The sequence below is a fragment of the Nannospalax galili genome, unplaced genomic scaffold (genome assembly GCF_000622305.1).
Source record: "Nannospalax galili isolate Female #2095 unplaced genomic scaffold, S.galili_v1.0 scaffold102, whole genome shotgun sequence".
Classification (NCBI taxonomy): Eukaryota; Metazoa; Chordata; class Mammalia; order Rodentia; family Spalacidae; genus Nannospalax; species Nannospalax galili.
This window is the reverse complement of record NW_008351958.1, coordinates 5,415,610-5,437,232: the sequence shown is the minus strand read 5'-3', so window position 1 is coordinate 5,437,232 and position 21,623 is coordinate 5,415,610. Positions and strand designations below refer to the sequence as shown.

The 21,623-nt window shown below is 37.0% G+C and overlaps 1 protein-coding gene across 1 annotated transcript; it reads right to left on the bottom strand.

Moving 5' to 3' along the window:
* Positions 1-21,291, bottom strand: Pi15 (peptidase inhibitor 15). Its single transcript, XM_008848906.2, has 6 exons — positions 21,156-21,291; positions 20,304-20,613; positions 3,928-4,046; positions 3,096-3,228; positions 2,866-2,981; positions 1-187 (listed from the first exon to the last, which is right to left on the bottom strand). The coding sequence occupies exons 2-6, from the start codon at positions 20,574-20,576 to the stop codon at positions 52-54; spliced, it is 777 nt and encodes a 258-aa protein (XP_008847128.1). The 5' UTR covers positions 20,577-20,613; positions 21,156-21,291; the 3' UTR covers positions 1-51.
* Positions 21,292-21,623: the final 332 nt, after the last annotated feature.

Here is a 21,623-nt window from a genome sequence, read left to right as displayed (position 1 = left end):
ATATGCCTATGAATCCCAGAAACCATTGTATCTCCTGAGATAAAGGCAAGCTTATTTAAACCAGTACAGGTAGTTTGACGTTACTCCTGGAAAGCACAGATTGTCAGTACAGGCTCCTCCATAACTAGGAGGACAAGATGAGCATGGAACTCCAACTTTGTATGGTGCTTCTCCAATCCAGTTACCCCTGGGGGTGGAAAAGAAAAGATGACCTTAGTGCTATGCACCCTCAAAAACAAGCAAACCAGCTTACCTTTGGGTTCCTGGTCACGATCTCTTGACATGTGGTGACCTTTACCAAAAGAACATTTTTTTAAATGGCACTGAAAGTTGCATCCACTTCTTATTCCATAGTAACTTAGTCTATATTTCTTGGTTTTTAAACACTTCTCTCTGAGTGGGGTATACCTTTGATCCCAACACTCTGGAGGCAGAGGCAGGCAGATTTCCATGAGATCGAGGCCAGCCTGGGCTACACAGCAAGTTCCAGGCCAGCTGGGACAACATGGAGACCCCGCCTCCAAAGAGAGAGAGAGAGACAGAGAGAGACAGAGAGAAAGGGAGGAAGAGAGGGAGAGAGAGAGAGAGAGAGAGAGAGAGCTAGTATTTTGACCCAGAGCAGGTAGGATGGGCCCACCAACATCCTGTCATAGATGGGGGAGGTGCTCACAAGATTCCGCCTCTCCCTTATTGGCAGTTACCAGTTGCTGAAGGAAGGGGAGACTTTTTTTTCAGTGTGTAGTCATGCGTAAGGTGCCCTAATCTACACTAAACCTAAATGAGATGTAGACATGCCTACAAAGCACATTTCTGAAATATGAAGATAACTAGCAAACAAGTGGTTAAAACTTTAGACTTTTCTGCACATGAAAATGTAAATATTAAGTATTTACTAATTAATTACTCAAACTAACAACTGAAATATAGTTTTAGGACTGTCCACCTCCACTTAAGATAGTCTATGATCTGCCTTGAGGAAAAGTTTACTCCAGCATCACTCTGACGACATCACATTCTTATCAAAAATTGGTTCAGGCCTGTCCTCTCATGTCAACCCCTCCTGTGAGCTCATCCTCTCCTTCTCCCATTCTGTAATAATCTCATCTCCCACTCTGCATTGATTTAAAGCTGTAAAGTTTAGAGAACCAGCCTACATGATACTAATATCATATTTTTTCTCTCTATTTTTTCATGATTTTAAACTATCAAGCACACATTTGGGGAACAGAAACATAAATACAATTTTATTTTATGTAATATCATCATATACTATAAATGTACAAAATAATACTTATTGCATAGAGTACAATAATATTCTATCAGTCCGTTGGTATATTAAACATTTTTGCACTTCTATTGTTTATATATATTCTCTCTCTCTTTTTTCTCTTCTGAATTTCTTTTTTCCCCACTGAAAAGCAATGGGAGACTACAAAAACTTCATGTTGAAATAGGAGGAATTATCTTCGACTATCAGTTTAGATTTTAAGTCTTTATTATTTAGGTTCCAGGAAAATGTTTTTATTAAGATCACATATGTGAATGCTAATTCGGTGTCTTAAAAATTTTTTTGTCTTTTTGAGACAGGGTCTCCCTGTAGCCCCAGCTGTCCTGGAATTCACTGTATAGACCAGGCTGGCCTTGAACTCACAGAGATCCACCTGCTTCTGCCTCCCGAGTGCTGGGATTAAAGGTGTGCGCCACCATGTCCGGCCACGGTGTCTTAAACTTGAAACAACCAATCAATAATATTAGAAAATCTATTCTTTCTCCAAAACAGATGAGTTAAGTGAACATTTAAAAATAAACTGTCTTTGGACATTTGGTTACAACCTGCCCAATTTATGTCAGGAAAAAAGGGTAAAATGTACAAAATATGAATCCAAAAAAAAAAAAATCAAACAAAATACAGTTTAAATGCCTTTTTAAAATAATGCTGAAACACTCTGTTTTTCAAATCTCCTTGTAACAATAATATCAGAGGGAGCATCGAGAAAAATCATCATTTTCCCAGCTTTGCAAAAGTCCAGGCCCTGGCCCACTACCATATCAATGAGTAATGTGGTTTGCTCAGAACACACTGCCTCCCTCCCTCCCTATGCTGGAAAAACTAGAGAAAAATCTTTGTTTGAGACTTACTTTGGAAGACATCAAGAGTATCATAAATCTTTTACACATTTTGGTATTTATTCCAAATGGGAAGAGAGGTCTTTATAAATATTGGAACACTTTATTATCTAAAGACTTATTATTATCAAGAAATGATTTTACCAAATGCTGGCATGTGTTTACTGTTCTTTATAAAGAATATTAAAACATATGACTAGAGTTTGTAATCTTTGATACATTTCTATAATATATTTTATGTAGGCCTTAGGATAATGATACTGAATATATTTAATTTGAAAAATAAGAGGAAGAAAGGATTCCCTTCCAGTATTTTGCTTTCCTAGTGCAAAAAGGTGAGCCAGCACTGTAATTCTCATAATTCAGGTTACTGTTTTGTTGATAATTTCCCTAGAAGACCCTTTTCTGATAAATGCCTTTTATTAGCTATTAAAAGCTTATGAAATATAATATTTACAATTGCCATTAGAGAAAAATTATGGCAAGGAGAATGTATTGAGCTCAGGTGTCTCAACTTGGTTTTCTCATTTTTTTAACAGTTTTAGTTCAAAATCCTTGTCCCTATTAAAAGAAACCTTTTCCTCAATCATTATAGGGATGTGGAGACGATGATAAGGTTGAGTATTAAGAACTGTGGTAAGTAATTTTTATTTGTTAAACTATCAAAAACATTTATCTTCTTGGAGATACCTAACATTAGTCAAGGATCCAGGAAATGTAACACAACATGGAACTTACTTTGGAGCATAGTTACAGACCAAATACACTGCACGTCGCCATACAGATCCCCAGACGTTCATGTTTTGGCAAGTATGAATTGCACATCCTATTCGATTAGAAGTGGCCCACACCATCTGTAAAAATAGACCAAAACTTCCTATTATTGCTAAAAATATGAACATATACAAAATAATATATGAATTTTTTAAAAAAACATGAATTAAATATCTCAAGGCACTTAAAATAACCTGTGTGTAATGTGTGCACATGGGACCAAAACATCTCATAGGACACCGGGGGTTGCAATCCTGGGGATATGGAAATGCATAATCTTTCACTTCATCATACCATGGCTTGACCAACTGGAGAATAGAGCGATATCTAGATGTCAAGAGAGAAAGCAAAAAAGAATGTAGTCAGTAGGGTATTTAGTAGACTTGTCTTACATTGTAAATTATCTTTTATAAGATTACCCATTGTGATCCAAGCTCACATCAACCCCTTAGAATTATAATCATCATCTGTGAGAGAACGGAGCATTGAAATGCTTGATGACAACATTCCACAATAGTAGAAAATATTACCCTGTCAATGGGAATAGCTATTCACATTGCTGCCTATGCATATATGCGTGTGCACATATATGTAAAGGAAGATTTTTCTGTATTATCAATTTGCCTATTTATTAATTTTCTTATTTATATGCCACTATATACAACTATGTAAAAACTATGCACCAACACATATACATCACACACATTCAGATGACATCTCCAAAATCACAGAGTTTTTCCTAGGGGAGGAGACAGGACACAGCCTGCATGATTCTTTCTAGGATTCTGTGGGCTCAATGAAAATTATACATACAAAGATAGTGTGTTCCAAAGGTAAGAGAGAAAAACAAATCTTATTAGATCTTTTAAAATAGTTGCATATTATTTTAAGATAGCGAGATACCATTCATTGCCTGATGTACATTTGGTACAAATTTTGATGTTACTTGAAATCAGTATCATTTGCCTTGGATCCCACAATTAGTAAGGTCTTACAGATAACTGCTTCAGAGAAATTACTTCTTACCTTCCAGTTCGTACAGAGAGATTTTGACCCAAAAATCTCAGCAAATAAGAAGGTCCATGGTCCCAAATGCAAGTGGCTGCCCATGCCTCTGCAGATTTAGCAAGATTTTCATCCCAAACCTGTAGGGGTTAAAAATTCCTTCAAGTGAAAGGAACTAAACATCCCAGAAGTTCTTTCAATTCTGCATCCTGACTATTTTAACTAAAGCAAATAAAATTCAGACTAATTTCACTTAAAGTTAATGCAATATAGTTTTATTAATACATGACATGTATATATGTCATATACAGCCACTATCCAGATATCAGATTTTGTAGGTGATAAATTAACCATATCTGCCTATAATTTGAGCAAGTCATAAGATAATCACTGAACTCTGTGTTCATCAAGGTCCTCTTCACAACAAAAAGTGTATCCACTTTGATATACTTTTAGAACAAGTATGTTCAGATTTATTCGAATTAATTTACCCAATCAACAATGCCTAATATTATACTGCAACTTTCAAAGATCAGATTGAGTTATGGTATAATCAGTCTCATGAAACTCTCATACTTAAAATTATTTGAATGTTTAACAGCAATATAAATAATGTTTGGAAGGACTCACAGTTTTAGATTATATGAACTTAACATAAATTATGATAAAATAACTTCATAATACTGTATAATGTTATAAAATAGAATACACATTATGTTTTAATAAAGTTAAGAAAAATAACATTTTCTTGAGAAAGTAAGTTATTAGGATATTATTTATGTGTAGTAAATTTTCAGTAGTTCAGAAAAGGTAGAGCAAAATTTGAATTCTGCTTAGATTTCATATATGTTCATATTAGTCACTGTGTGGATTAGCATTCTCACTTCAACAGCCAAACAGAGAGATAAAGTCAGGCCTTTGTAGATCTGACAAAGTTCAACAAGTTCTGTGAGGACAATGTGCTTTCGAAGTACAAGGTACAAAGGCACAGATAAAGAATACATGCAATTCTTGTACTTAAAAGTTATCCATAAATTGATACAAGATTCTTAATCTCAGAAATTTCATATAAAATCATTTTATCCTGGTACCAAAATAAACATTTAAAACTGATAATCAACTTGTCTAACATTTATTCGTTAATCAAAATAGTGAAATATGGATTTCTGAAATATTGACTGCAGTTCACCAAATACAAATGCAAGACAACACAATTAATTCACAAAAGAATTTGAAATGGTAACAGCATCAAGTTGTACCCCCTGAAAGGTTGTTGGGTAACTATAGTTACTTGAGAAAAAAATCAGGTGCACATTATTTATGTCTTAAACTGTAGTGTACCTTCAGATTTAAAAATATTTTACTATAATCACCAAAATACACTAGCACAGCATGGCAAAAATAGCACTGACCTGAAATGCAAGGATCCTGTGCTTATGGCTAATTCTGCTCCTGAGAACATCAATGGCTGAGGACATGTCAATCATCATGTCTCCCACTTAACTCATCCATAACAAGATGAATGGAGGTTATATAATCTCTAGAGCCCCTTTCATGCTTAGTGTCTCATGACCCAAATATACTTGAGTAGCCCCAGCAACATAGCCATGCAAACCTATACGGTATTGACCATTGACTGGCTCAACCCTGGCCCTTTCTGGATCACAGAGTGAGAACACAGATTTCATGTGGAGAGAAGGGTGCACATGTACGAGTGGGGACTTCTAGATTTTGATATCAGGAGTCTTCCTCAGTTCCTGTCCACCTCCTGAGCTCTTAGATTACAAGTATGTGCCAATGTGCCTGATTTTTATGTGAGTTCTGGGGGATGGAACTCGGGTCTTCATGTATGCATGGCATCATTTTCATAACCCTCTTTCTTTTATCTTAATTTCTCTTTCAGTCTCTCTCTTTCTTCTGTCTTTCTCTCAGTATGTGTGTGTGTGTATAAAGACATCATTTTGTATCTCTTAAATACATATAATAGAAAAAGAAAAAATTAAGTAATTTAGCAATTTCTATAACATACAATCTTAATTTTATGCTCATTCATATATTTTAGATATTGGGTATAGCAAAGGCATAACACAAAAAATTCATACCTGAAAATATCTTAAAATATCCTTTGTTAACTGTTATACGAGATTTTGTTGTATTAAAAAAAAACATTTTTAGCATTACTGAGGCCCAAATATGAGTTTCTATGTAAAAATATCATATGTAATATCATGGAGAAGACAGTTACATGTCAGGTGGGGATAGCTTCTTTCTTTCATTCCCTGCATTTGATATTAGGAAATCAATGGGAAAGATTTTTATCTTCTCCATGCCCCAGAAGGAAGATTCTGGAAATCCAGTTCCTACACAGAGCAACATGGCTTATTTCCACATGGAGATATGATTGACTGTCTCTCCCATGCCTGCTCAAGTGTAGGGCAGAGGAGCTGTGTTCTTTCTTGTCTTTGTCCCCAGACAGGACTCACTCCCACCTTCTAAAAAAGCAAAGGTCAACCTTGAGTAGGGTAAAGTTGAATGAATTTGCCGTCTCTCCATTGGTTACAACTCCCACGCAAAGAGGGACATATAATTTATATATTTACTATCCAGAGGTATTTAAATTCATATATATAATGAAATTTTTGAATCTAGAAAATAACTATCATAACTGCACTTATAAACAATAAGAAATTTTAGCAAAAGATCTGTAGTCTGTAAGGAGTTGTCCAGTATGATATATTCTTTCCTATACAGAAGCCCTAAGTTAGAATAGATGTTGCCAGGTAATCCATGTGAAAGACCCTAACGATGTACAGAAGTTCAAAGAATGGAGTTGTAAATTGCCCAAGCATTTGGATTAAGTTATAAATTTCTGGATTCTTTGTGGGCAGTAAAACCAAAATTCCCAAGCATTATTAAGAGTGATTTCAATACTATACCCTATAGATATATCAACAGAGGAAACTAGGGCACAGATGTGCATTTGTTTCTATGGAATGTCTATGAAAACTACTATTCTCTTTTGTTAGAATAACTAAAGTTATTTATTTAGATTTTCTTCAAAGATATTTGACATTTGGTCTTTCTAGTTCTTGTCTCTCAAATAGATAAGAAATTTTCCTTATTAATCTACTTGCAAACATTTCATTCTTGCTTCTTAAGGATTCAGACAAGCATTAAGAGTTTTATTAATGAATGTACAAAAATATTTACAGAACCAACTAGAAATTGGACATTGTGATTAAAGATCATTAAAATGGCTTATAATGGGATAAAGTATGCATTTGCAGGGCTAGAGTGATTAAAAGAACTGGCTGTTCTTATAGAGGACTGAAGTTCAGTTCCCAGCACCCACATGGCAGCTAATAACCACCTGTAACTTAAGTTACAGGAGTTCTGATGCCCTCTTCTGGCCTCTTCAAACATTTTGTGCATGTGGTACACTTACATATATACAGCAAAACACTTATACACTAAATAAATGAATAAATAAATACTTTAAAATTTGCAAAGATTTATAGGTCTGCCTTATTATCTCAAATGATTTCTTCTGTTCTCTGTGGTTAAGAGCTATTGAATTGGTCATAAATGCATGGAATTAACTTTGAACTGAAACAGTCACCATGGTATATTTTGTTTACAAAGTTAGGGATAGCCTGAGCTGGGCAGAGTATCTTGTATGTAAATCATAAAAAACTGAAAACATTTAGCCTAAGATACGAGGCAGATCCAGAATTCAAACTGATGCCATTTAAATGTCTGGAAGATTTGTGACCTTGAGAGAGGAGTATGGAAACAATGCAGGGTTCTCAAGTTCAGAGATCTTTTGAGCTTGACCTGAAGAAATACAAGACTGAGGCAAAAAATGTTACTGGAATAAAAGTCAGAAGAATTTACTGGCTTTTATAAGTAGACAGAAGAATTAGATAATAATATTATTCCAACACAAATAGAAGGCTATCTTATCAACTGCCCTTAAGTTTTGAAACCTGCACTCTCATGGGACATACTGACATGTCAAGCCATCTTCCTAAATCCTAGCCATGACTTCTGGCCACTAAGAAATAGGGGTAGTCTGGATGGTAACCCTCTTATGTGGGATTTAACACTAAACTTCTTTGGAAATTTTTTAATTCCAAAGGAAAAAAAGTAAGTATGAAAGTGTGCAAAAGAATAAAAGGGTTCAATAATTTGGGATAAAGATTTGTTTGCTTGTTTTTATTAAAAAGACTAAGACCTGTCACAGTAAATATAGTCTTATGTTTTCAATATAAAATAAGTAGGTAAGTCATTATTTCAGATTGTAATTTTCAAGTTGAAAATGATAAGAAAATCTGATAAATTCTTTTAAAAGTTTGGGGTTTTTTTTTCTCTTACATTTTTTTCTTTTATTTTTTAGTACTGTGATATTTAGAGGATGTAAAGAGCTACTATTTCTTGTCTTATATGAGCTACTTGAATGTATGGAAAGGGTAATTATCAAACCAAGTGAACCATTGAAGCAAAAGTTAAATATATTAAATTTAGATATACAGTATAACCATTTAATTTGAAAGTGATAGACACTAAGTAAACATGCTTGCCAAAATATACTATATACATGAAAAGAACAAAATATTAATAAATTGAAGTTAAAATTAAGGAGGAAAAAAGAATATTAATTTTGAACATGACCACAAATTGGAAAATATATTTTGTATGTGGCAACCATGTTCAAAACTACAAAATGTTAAAAATAAAAAGACCACACCGAGGCCTGGAGAGTTGGCTCAGCGGTTAAGAGCACTGGTTGCTTTTGTAGAGAACCTAAGTTTGGATTCCAGCACCCACATGGTGACTAAAAACCTTCTGTAACTCCAGTTCCAGGGGATCTGACGCCCTCTTCTGGCCTCTGTGGGCATTGCACATACATGGTGCACTTGCATATATACAGGCAAAACACTGATATGCATAAAAAAATTTTAAAAGAGGAAAATGTAAAAACACATAGCATTACAGAGACAGATTTATGAATTGGTTATTGAAGTGGATGCTATGGTAGCAGTGGTACTGGAGACAAGCACAGCATGTTTCACAGAAATTCATTTTCTTAGATGTTTGTGTGGACTTTTCTCGTGTTTAGATTTTTAGAAGGCATTTACATAAACAACTTTTTATTTTACTTTTAATAACTATTTGATCTTTTTTTGTTAGATTGAGCAAAGAGTGCTGAGTTGCAGATGGTGAAAAAGTTAAGTGATGACAAAATGATTTTCCTAAAGGGCAGCCCAAAGCATAAACACACTTCATGGACATTATCATAGTCATTTCTGTTTTTAAATTTCTGGATTTGTTCTTATTAGATAGGGGTTTTGTGAAATGGCTATTAAGGAAACATCTAAATATATAAGAAACATCATTAAACTAGCCAAGAGGACAACAATGAGCCTTAGTTAAGCTGGGAGAGTGCAGGTGGAGCCAGAGGAAAAGACTTCAAAGGGGGAACAGAGGTATTGATTAATTACATGATATCCAAATGATGCTAGCTTGTAGGAAAAAGGAGGCAATTAATAAAACTTAATTAAAACATCACCCCTCCAACCTCACATTATATTTAAAACTACTAAGGGAGAGAGGACTTTAAGAATTTATTTTATGAAGATAGTGAAAACATCCCCAAGATAAGGTGAATATTGTCTCCATGAAGATTTTTCTGCTTTCTTTCTTGAGACAGGATCTTGCTATGGAACTTACAGCCCTTCTGCCTCTGCCTCTGAGACCTGGGATTACAGTATGCATCATTATACCTGGCTTCATGTAGATGCTTTTATCTACAAAAAGATGGGCTGCTTTTAGAAACTTTGAACTGTACCACTGCCAGCATTTATGAGCAGCTAATTGAGGTACTATTATCAGCACCATTATGTTAATATAGACAGGTTTTCTTCTCTCATTGTACCCATGAATGGTAGCAAAGAATGACTCTTAAATTATCTTCATCCAAAACTTCAAACAAGGAAAAATTGCAAATTATATCATATAAAGAAATCCCATCCCCCCCCAAAAAGCATGATGCTTAAAACTGTACTTCTTTTGAAGTTTTCATAGTCAATGAAACATGTTCCCAGTATGATTCTTTTGTGTTGCAGAAATCCATATCTCATTGATAGTGTCCAGTGTTTTCTGAAACACTTTAATCTATTAATTCCTTCAGTATATGGTCTCTTGACAAAGGTGTAGCTATTGAGCCATTTACCATAATCCTCAGCTGAATCTTAAGTCTGGGCCATGGGCTTTGATTTTCTTAAAGCCCTTTTTAGAGTTCTCACCAGAAAAATATCTACAGAATATCCCTGGGAGCCTTTGCAAAGGCAGATACCTCACCAAACTCTGGAACGATTGAATTAAAATTCCTGGATTAGAAACCTTGAATGTGCATACATATAGTGGCAACAGTAGACCTCTTTACTAACCAAGATGTCAAATATATAACATGAAATTAACAGTGTTGGCAATTCCTTTCTACCAAGCTTGCATTTAAAACACACATTTGACCTTCATGCAACTTAATTCATGAAAATGCAAATCAGCAGGAGAATGTGCTGAAGCAATCTGCCAATCACACCTCAGGAGACGGGACAGAATTTGTCACTTCTGCTTTGCACTGGTCAGGCAGGTCACTGCCGAGCATCTCACTAACAGAAGAGCACAGCCTAATTGGACCGAATCCAAAAGAAGAAAGCATGGAGCGCCACTCTTTGCTGAGGACAAACAGCTTCGAGTTCCCAAGATGTTCTAATGACATTGTTTGTATGTCTACCTAGAGCTAAGGTAGGGGAGAGGGCTTGATTTTTTTTTTACCTAAATGACATACTTCTTAACTTTCCAGGATTTTTCAGAAATCAGATGTCTTTGTGAAACCTTCCCTAGTGGCCTGTGGTGGCAGCACTGGGGTTGACAGAGGATTTATGCAGCTATTTAACATTTAAAAGGGCTGCTGGCTGAGCTTGGTGACTGGAAAGTCAATGATACAGTCATTTTCTTCTTTCAATAGATACTCAAAGATTTGCATCACTATAATAAGATGGTTTACTTTTATGATTTCCAGGATAGAGAGCATACAAGAGTATTTTTTTTTCATATTTTAACATATTTTCTAGTATTCATTGATGTTTTGAAATGAAGGCATGTAGGGAAATTCTCATCCAATGAGAGATGAGCAGATGAATGGAAACATGTACTGTCCTGTCCTGTACTGCAGTGTACTGACCTGCACTGTACTGCAGGTACTGTACTACAGGGTACTGTATTGTACTGTGCTGTAGTATACTATATTGCTCTGTACTGTAGTGTACCCTCCTTCACTGTACTGTAGTGTACTGTCCTGCGCTGTACTGTACTATACTGTCCTGCACTGTAGTATAACCCACTGCATTGAGCTTCATGGCACAGTACTGTTCTGCACCACCCTGCACTGTAGTATAGCACACTGCATTGAACTTCATGGCACAATACTGTACTGCCATTTAAAGTATAGGTTTATTGTCAGTCAGAACTGAATCCTCACCATTCTGGTTAAGTTAGTCTATGACAAAGAAATTGCACTCCCCAAACTTTAAGTACCTATCTCTGTTTGAGGAAACTTGTTCCCATCTCTCAAGACTGTGAAAAGAGTTGAGACAGTGACCGAAGAATATTTAGCACAGATCTAACAGAGTTACAGTTCACTGAATAGTACCTATTGTTGCTGAGGATTCAAAACTGGCAGTGAGATTGGTGGATTCAAGAGATGACTGAAATGGGGAGCAGTGTGATGTCTGCCTTTGATCACATTATCTCTACTGTGTAAACAGGCAATCTGATAAACAGAAAACAGATAGCTTGAAGCAAGTAAAAGATCAGGAAAAGAACTGTAGAGAAATAAAAAGCTTACTAACAGGGAAAATAGCATTAGACAGTAGGCGATAACAGAGAATATTTTAGAAATTTTAAGAGTAGTTTCCCTCCTTCAATCCCTATTAGACACCTGTTTTTACCTTTAAGTTTTAAAACAATTATTGAGGGATTCTAGCAATGATCCTCCTTCCAAGGAAACTTACACCACTGCTGTCATCTAACAGTGGAGTTATATGCTGGAAAGGAATTTTCTTGTGTGGTTTTTTTTTTTTCATTGACTCTATGTTACAAGGTATAAAAATGGATTTCTGATTGTGAGGCATCCTGAGATATACACACAGACCCAGAGTAGGCATATACTGGATACTTCTTAGAAGAACTCAGATGCCTATCTGTCTACCTACTGCCTGCTGAAAACATGATTTCCCAAGAATGTACAGAGACTATGTTAGTAAAGTGTTCATATTTAACTAAATTGTGAAATATTAATTTTCGTGGAGAAATATTGTATCTGTAACATTTTGAGGATATTTTGTTTGAGGTAAATAGTGTGAAGTTTAAGAAATTTCATGAAAAGCTTATTCTAAAAATACCAGTTGTTGGGCATTGTACCATTTTTGTCTCAAAAAATGCTTTTCACCTGATCTGAAATGCTATGGATAACATAGCTTTGGAGCATTCAAATCCTGTCCCTCCAAACTTCAGTATGTATTTATGGCAATTTTTTTCTGAACTGGGTTAAGGTATTAGTTTTTCATTTTCCTTGCCCTCCCATATCATTCTTCAGAAATTCTCAGAGACAGTCAAATACCTCATGTTCATAACCACTGAATGCCCCCTGACAGTTTATTATACAGTTTTTAGATACATTAAATTCAAGATACTAGATAACAAGGCCAGTCTGTTTCTATGTCCTTTGTTTAGTTTACTTACACAAACATCTTGACCTGAGTGAGTCAGAGTACCCTGGTGCTAACTCGGTCCTTGAGACAGATTTGGATTAGGGGTGGGTAGATGCCAGCATTTGCTGTTAAAGAGCACACAAATTTGGCTTTTCCTGTATACATTCTTGAGTCGATTCCTCGAAATAAAATCTTCCATTCATACTGTCTCTATGACGCTGCCCTGTCTGCCTTATATAGAAGTCTGTTTTGATCACTGAGGCATATTTCCAGGCCAGAATGGCCCCAACCACACACTATCTACCTTTTAACCTCCATAGATGTTTCCTGGAGAATGAACCTGCTTTCTGAAACCTGCTCTTTGCTTTGTGTTTGCTGACTCACAGCAATTTAATTGTCTTCCTCAAAGACAGAGGCATTGTCTTGACTGCTCTGTCCTGTAAATCCTCCTCCTTCTTCATGTGAATCACTCCTCCTGATTTGACCTCCAAAATATTTCACGGCTCCAGCTCATGTTGTTTCACCCTCTTCCTCAAACACACTTCAGGTTTCAATTATCTCTCGCCCAGACTGTCATGACAGGCCCTGGTGGGCATCCTGTCTTCACTTCTGCCTCTTTCCAGTCCCCCTCTCCCTGTGGCCAGAATGACCTTTCTGAAATGCAAATGTGATTATGTAACTTCCCAGCTAAAACCTTTAGTGCTTCCCTTGATCTTTTAACAAAATTCAAACAAGTTTCTTGGTATACCCCACTTCAACTTTGTACCCATGTCTTCAGCATGCCAGACTCTATCTTAGAACACCCTTCCATATTGACTACACAGTCCCTTTTTCTTTATCTCTCCTGTATATCATTTTTAGCTAATATTTAACATCCTTCATTCTGGAAGCTTCCATTACTCTGCTACCATAGCCCATGTCTGGGCAAGGTCTCCTGCTGTGACCTTAGAGCACTCTATATTTTTTTCTACTTTGTCATGCAGCCCACTGCCTTGTTCACATCCTTGTTATAAACAGTGCTTCCTGTCAGTGTCTCTGCTATCCACTGGCCCCCCAGCAAGTACCAGGCTTTTGTGGAATAAGGGACTAAATATTGAACCAATTGTCTACCAGATCATTGTAGTCATTGCACTCTAAACAGAAAACAAACTTGTCCCTCAATTATTAACTGTGGGACAGATGTGATACTAGATTTATAAGCACTCTGCATAAGTCCAATAAAGTACTTTTCTGCTTCCGTGTAGGATGTCAAATATCATTTGTTACCAAGAAGGCAGTATTGAATGCTAGGAATCATAGTTACCAGGTAGGTGGCACATATGTGATTCACAGGTCTCCCCCGCCCCCAAGTGATGTGGTTCTGAATCACATGGCAGTAATGTTTTTGCATGTGCCTATCTTGAAACCTCTAATGAGAACTGTGGCAAAATGTCTTTGTCTTCAACTAGCTTCATGTATGGAAAAGTGAATGGAAGGAAGGAAATAAAGTTCAAGATAGGACTACCTTCTTCATCGGTATACAAGTAATATGGATCAGAGTGCATCTTGGAAGAAATGCCTATGAACATGCTTCATCTCTACCAAAAGTCAAGGCATTCAAGGTTCCACATCCAGGAGTACAGGCATGTAGACCATGGATGTGTTGGTGAGGTCCCTTCCTGTCAGTAAATCTCAGTTCAGTGCTTTCTCAGAAAGCCTTCTGGTGGTTGTAAAAGCATGCATTGAAGAGGTTTGGGTTACACATAGCAAATTTCCTATACTTCTAATAAAAAATTGAGTTATCCTTCTTAAATGAGGGGAAATGTGCCACCTGGGTAAAACAAGATTTCATTAACAAAAAGAGATATGAATAGACACCACGAATTTTTTTGAAACAGAATCTTACTATGTCACTCTGGGTGACCTGAAACTCACTGTGTAGTCCAGGCTGGCCTTGAGCTCACAGCAATCCTCCTGCCTCAAAAATTACCATAAATGGTCAGTCAGTTACTGAAGAAAGAATTATCCACACTCTGTCAAATAAAGCTCAGATAAATGAAATCTGCATCTTTCTTTTTTCCCAAGTCATAAATGATGTTCTAGGCAAATGGTGTGTTGCCCTTCTGAGGATGGATTAATATTTCCATTCATTCACAGAGTCCTGCTGTCACTTTACTACATGATACAATTTGGTAACAAGTATGCTTCTCTTTTCCAGAAGAGCATAAGAAAACTTTTCATTTGGTTCTGCAAGTCAGATTTTCAGGCACCAAACAAATATAAGTCATGTGATCCACACAGTGATTTTGGCTTCTTGAGGTAGCATTACCCTTTTTCCCACTGAAGCTATTTATTCTCATCATCATGGCCAAGTTATCCCTAATTTGCCAGACTGCCTTTGCACCATTCTCTGACGATTGTTATTGTATGCATTGCAGTTCAGCTATTTCCCTCTACCCATCACTGTATGTATGTATGTATGTATGTATGTATGCTGCACAGCTCCTCTTTGCTTTTGCCTAAAATTCAGTCCTACTTTCCAACACTCGCCACCTTCCTGGTGGCTTTGGTAATATCTATGCTGAGGTCATCTTTCGGACTTTGCTCTCCAACTTGACACTTTTCCTAACTGCTTTTATATTAGGTACCTCTTCAATCTTTTCTGCACCTACTCAGAATCATGGATGAAGAAAAGCCCTGATGGTTCATCACTGGTGATTTTGGTCCTGCGTTGCTTTACCTTCTATAACCATCCCCATACCTTTTACAGAACATCTACCTCAAATGCTCCGCCTAAGGACAGCCTTTCATGACTTTCCAGCTGGAGATTATCACTTCCTTCTTTGAGTCTTCCACAGTGTTTGTCCGTTCCACTTTTATTATATCAATCCCATGCAGCAGGATGTTATACTGAATTATATGCTTAGTGGTTTGCCCTCTATTTGTTTTGTTTTAAATGTATTGTTTACACTTTAGAGACAAAGATTTCTATCTTTGGATCTCTTCCACTCACAGAGAGGCTTCAAAATATTTTAAATTAATTTATTCGATTGCTCTGAATCAGAGAGCATCCTACAAATTGCTCTGTGTAAATCTTGCAAGTTCATTCTTTGGGGTATGCTTTTTATTATAAGAAACTCATGTGGTTTGTGGTTCAGAGCCATGGTTTAAGCTGTCCTTAGGAAGAATGAAAAGCAGCTGGTGTCTAAAGAGCCCTGGAACTTAATCAAGAAACTAATTGAAGAAGGGGCGCCAAGAGCACAGAAGCTTCACTTGAACATTTAAGTTCTAGATGTATTATTACTTACATGAAAGGACAGTTTACAATAGTAAATATTTCTCACAGTATATATTTTATTAAGGTCACAAGTAACATATCCAAAGAAAATATTATAGAAGCAGTATATGAATGAATATCAACAGATTGATTCTCAAATTGATTTCCCTTTATTTAGCTAATTATATACTAAGATAAGTACTTAAAAAATCTAATTTTAAGAGCTTTTCAGAATTCATGAAATATTTGTTTTATTTCAAGTGTGTGAGGTGAAATATTATGATGAGAAAAGGCTAAAAATGTTTATAATAGTATCAAACTTGATGCTGCTTATAAACATAATTTATCAGGGTTTCAACTTAATTCAAAAAAGCCCACTGTCTATACACAAGGAATTTCCAAAGAAAACAGTTCCAAACTGAATGATCATTGACTGAGCACCCTATAAGCTTAAAATTAAGAAGCCAGCAAGTGCACAAAATGATTACAAATCAAGTTTGATTTCGAGGGGAGCATATGACAGACATGGAAGGCATGAAAGGCACAGCAGCTCAGAAGTGCAAGTTGAATGTGCTGTGTGTACGTACTTATAGCAACTGATGTTCTGATACAACAAATCATGAAGAAGGGATGGAAAGATGGCTCAGCAGTTAATTGCACTGGCTGCTCTTGCAGAGGACCTGGGTTTGATTTCCAGCACCCAAATGGTGGCTAATAATCATCTTTAACTCCAATTCCAGGGGATCCGATGCCCTCTTCTGGCCTCTTTGGACACTGCATGACATGAGAGCACCTATATGCATGCAGGGAATGCACTCATACACATAAAATAAAAATAATAAAAGAAAACATGAAGAGTAGGGGTATACGTAAAGGAATTAGTTAGGGAGGAGACCTGGAAGGAGGACAGCTGGCACACAAAACTCAGAAGGTTGTAGATAAAAGGGATTACAAACCAGGCAGGTGCAATTAGAGAAAACACCGAGCCTAAGGCCATCTATGAGGCACTCCTGAGTAGCAACACACACTGGGAGGGTAATTTGAAGACTCGGCTGGTAACTCAGAGAGCAAATATTTGTTAGGTAGTGTCATAGCGAAGCACATGGTGCAAGTTAGGAACTAAGCTAGCTTTCCAGCTGATGGCAGTCTAAATCAATGTTGAACAAGTTAAAACAAAGGTAAGAGTGCCCCTTTGAGATCCAGACTTTTCACTTAGTTTAGGGAACTGATGTCATTTGCAATCTCTGCTTAGACCTCCAGGCTGCCTATTGTATTGTTGCCCGACTCCAGGTTTCCTCGTGAGGCACCCAGGCCACGTATCCCCACTGATAGACTGAACCACACAATAACAAAAGTGAACACATTTTTCTAACTTTACTAGTCAGTTTTCACCACCTCTGGGCCTTTGCTCTGCCCTTCACTCTATGCCTATTCCCTATGAATAGCGCAGCTCTTCTGCCTGCCCCCAGGCCACTGAGCTTTTCCCTGACAGCCCTAGTGAGCACCAAATCCTCACCACAACATCCTTTATTTTTCTTCATGACCTTGTCAACTTCTAACATGCTCTAGTTGATTTATTTATCTGGTTTTTTGATGGATCACCACTCAGGGGTCAAGGATGCTTGTTTCTTTTGTTCATAAATGTGTTCCAGGTGCCTAGAAGCATGCCAACATGTAGTAGATGCCCAATAAATAGTGTATAAACAGATGCATGTGTGAGTGAACATGTGGTATTTACACAGATATCTGAGACAGTCCTTGTTTGGCTTTATAGAACTTACTGTTCTGGCCAGGATTTCTCATTACTTTCCTTCAACTAAGGAAGACTTATGAATATATGCTATATATTTAGCATTGTTTGGGGTTCTTACAAGATGAATCACACGTAGGAGTTCTGATATCTGAGAAGAAGGTAATAATGAGGGAATGATAAGCAGAATGTGAATTATGTATGATTTCCCTTGACTTTTGGGGGTTTTATTTTTTGTTTGGTTTTTTGTTGTTGTTGTTGTTGTTGTTGTTTTTGGTCTTTTTGAGACAGGGTCTCCCTGTAGCCCCAGCTGTCCTGGAATTCACTATGTGGATCAGGCTGGCCTTGAACTCACAGAGATCCACCTGCCTCTGCCTCCCAAGTGCTGGGATTAAAGGCGTGTACCACCAGCTGATTTTCCTTGACTTTTTAAGGGAGGAAATAAAGACATTCTGATGCCCCCAGAGGTTTCACTCAATGGGCCACATGCTAGATCTCAAGAATGAAGAGAGTTTCCCCCACATTAGCCTGGGTTTTGGAATTATACGCTTATGCCAGCAATACCATTCATTATCCAACCATCTTGGCTTAGTCATTAACGTCTCTATATCTAAGTAATTTCATTTGGAAAATGAAGATCACAATCTTAAATTTGCATGAAGAATGTGGGCTATCAGATGAGATCATCTATGCAGACAATTAGCTAGGGCCTTGGTACATAGAAGCAATTAAATAAATGCATATAGGGTGACTTAACCCTTGACAAGGGAAAAAATAATGAGAAAATATGAGTATTTTCCACCTATTTCTAGTCTGTTGTATCCATCCATGCCTTTACTCATGGTAACCCCTTTGCCTTCAGTATCATTAAAATAATAAATGGCATTATTACATTATTCATTGATTGGTTATTGTATGCACTGTTATTCCCATCTCAAGGACAGGGATAGGCAAACTGGGTCTTAGATCCATTAAGGAACTTGTATGAGTCATAAAGTAAGTGGCATAGTCCTGATTTGAACCAAGATGAGCTCACCACCAAAGACAGGCCAGTGGTCTTAGTCTTTGCTTTGGTCATTATAACAGTATGATGACAGCCAGAAAGTATTGCATAACCTCATAGTCTTTCTGAGCTCACATAGAATCCAATACATACCTCTTCCATATTCTACAGTTACTTTTGGAATGTATTTGCCCCTTTTTTATTTCTTCAGTGTCCTTAAGAAATGACTCTAGCATGTGCAGTACTGTTTCTGTTTTTATAACTTGATGGGATTTCACTGTGCACCTTTCTCAGAAAGTTCAAGGAAACTCCCAAAAGCTAAGGTTTATTTACCATCTAACTGTGAGCTCTGGTCTTATTACTCTGCTCCTCAACTTGTATATTCTGTATAACAATCCTCTGTGGCATACACTAATTTTATCCTTATCTTAGAGAAGAAAAAAAAAAAGAAGATCAATGAAGTAAAGAGTTCTTACAGCTTATGTGACAGGACTAGAACTTGAAAACAGAGAACTTGAAAACAGAACTTGAAAACTCTGGATTCCAGAGTCCACAATCTTAAGCAAAATATTATGTTGCACATTACAGATTATATTTTCTTTTTTCTTTAATAAATCCTAGTCAAGTGCATTTTCAGAGCCTAAGTTGGACCTCTGTGAACTATAACTCCCTTAGATTTATTTGGCAAGTCTATTTTTCCTGTACATTGGAACCTGCAACAGTCAAGCACCAAATGCTTATTTACAGAAAGTAGATGATTCTGATAAATATCGTTCTTCTTTGCCTCAAACAGACTCTATCTACACTGCGCTCTTGAAAAGTGCAGAACTTTAAATCATAACTTTGCATGAATTCAAAACTAAAAACAAACTTTAGCAAGACTCTTAATATCAACTTTTTTTTTCTTTTGCTAACTGAAATGATTTAAACACAGTCTATTTTTAAAAGGAAGCAAAGAATGTGTTCATGGCAACTTGGAACAATGTGCAAATAAGTGCACTGGCTTCACCGTTATCTGAACGACAAAGCCTTAAATCACAAGGAAAAGAGTCAGGATGTTCTGTTAGAACACAAATAGATTAGTGTCAGTGAGAGTTTTGTCCAAGAAAGGGAAGAGACACCTAGCCAGGGATAAAGCATACACATGAAACCTTTAATTTCAAGACGTACTCTCAAGAAATGTTTCAGTTGATAAATATAACTATAAGATTCTGAAAGTACAGAAAAAGTTCCATGTGAATTTCTGTTATAAAAATTCAACTTTCTAAATGCAAAGTGAGTGTACCCCCTCTTTCTGCTCCTTAAATAAAATGTGGCTTATCACAGTTTATGGAACTCAGAGAAGAAAAATCTGTACAGACTCTCTCTCTCCCTCCTCCTCCCCTCCTCTCCTCTACCCTCCTCTCCTCTCTGAGTCTCACCCTCTCTTTCTCACCACATCAATTCTATGAAAGAACAGATTTTAAATATGATTAGACACATAAACCTTTTCCTGATTTCAAACATGTACTCCATGCACCTTGGCATACAAATACTCACGACCCGTTTAGGTCCTTCTAACATGCAAAGTAAAGCTTTCTCACTCAAACTCAAAGTAAAAAGAATTCCACTTACCATATACTCCATGTTTGCTGCTGGTGGGAACACTTTGCCCCGAACTTGATTATGGTAATCAAGAATGGCGATCATGTCATTCTGCGAAATGTAGCGCTTCCGCCTTGCTTTGGGGATATCCGCAGACTCTAGTGGTGCATTCAGAGCTGCTTCAATATCAGTGAAATTATTGGTTGGCGGAGATGAGTCAGTGGAATTGAGTAAGACGATGGTGCTTGCTTCACAGAGAAGGGACAAGAGCAGCACACAGCTGACGGCAGAGATTGCTATCATTTTGAGGGGTGGAGAAGAGTCCACCAGGCTTGCTTTGCTTTAAAGTAGAAAGGTAGAGTTAGGGTCCTTACAATCAAGGAGCCAGAGGGTATGAAGTTACAGTCATCACTGAGGAGCATTGTTTGGGTCGACATTCTCCAAAAATCCAAAACTATTGAACTCAAGCTTGAAAGACAACCTATGGAGGGGTTTGCACTCATTCTCCTACATGTGAATCAGGACCCCACCCACACCCAGAGGAACTTTCTAGAGATAGAGAAAAAAATAAAACCACATGACTACTCATCCTAAAGTGAATGGGAACCTTTTGTTCCAAATGACAGAACTACAGACTAACTTTGATGTACATCTGTTTCCAGTAGAGACTCAGGAATTGAGGTTCACCTTGAGAGTGAAAAGGAAAAATACATTGCAGGGAGCCACAGAGTATGTGCTGACAATGTCTACCAGACATTCTGCACACCAAGTGATAGAACACACACAAAAAGGAGTACACTAATCCAGCTTTGTTGCTAAAAATATGTGAGCTACTTTAAAATCAACACATGCAATATAATCTAGTTGAGCCAAATAGCTTACCTCTGTACAAGGCCAAAATGAATATACTGTTCCTCCAAAAATTTAAGGTTCTTTGTTTTGGTGTAGCATGAACTCTTGTAAGAGGAGTGTGTCTTATTACAAGCTCTCAGAGAGCAAAAGCCTGCAAGGTTTGAAAGTTGCTGGCTACAGAAGCAGCTAGCAGCTTTTATATGTCACAGTTTGCAACGTCCAGAAAGGGCAGGCTCTCTCAGGGTCTCTCTTAGCCAAAATCCAAGGGGAGGGGCTTGGGATAGAAAAAAAAAAAACAGTGATTGGGTGGCAAAGTTTTTATGTGGGTGGTGAGGGAATTGAGTCATACCCACAGCTTACAAAGTAGAAACCAGAAGAGACAACCCCCTTTTCTCCGAATGTCCACCTTTCCTGTGGGGTTAATGTTTTTACTTAATATTTTCTAGTCCCTAATTGCCATACAAAAAGGAGAAGGAAAGAAAGAAGAAAAAATGTTAA

Excerpts from the sequence above, each read along its gene's own strand:
- Pi15 (XM_008848906.2), bottom strand. The coding sequence starts at position 20,576 with ATGATAGCAATCTCTGCCGTCAGCTGTGTGCTGCTCTTGTCCCTTCTC. Across the intron at positions 4,047-20,303 it reads CAGCAAACATGGAGTATATG|GTTTGGGATGAAAATCTTGC; the intron begins GTAAGTGGAATT and ends TAACCCCTACAG. Across the intron at positions 3,229-3,927 it reads CTCTCTGTACGAACTGGAAG|ATATCGCTCTATTCTCCAGT; the intron begins GTAAGAAGTAAT and ends CTTGACATCTAG.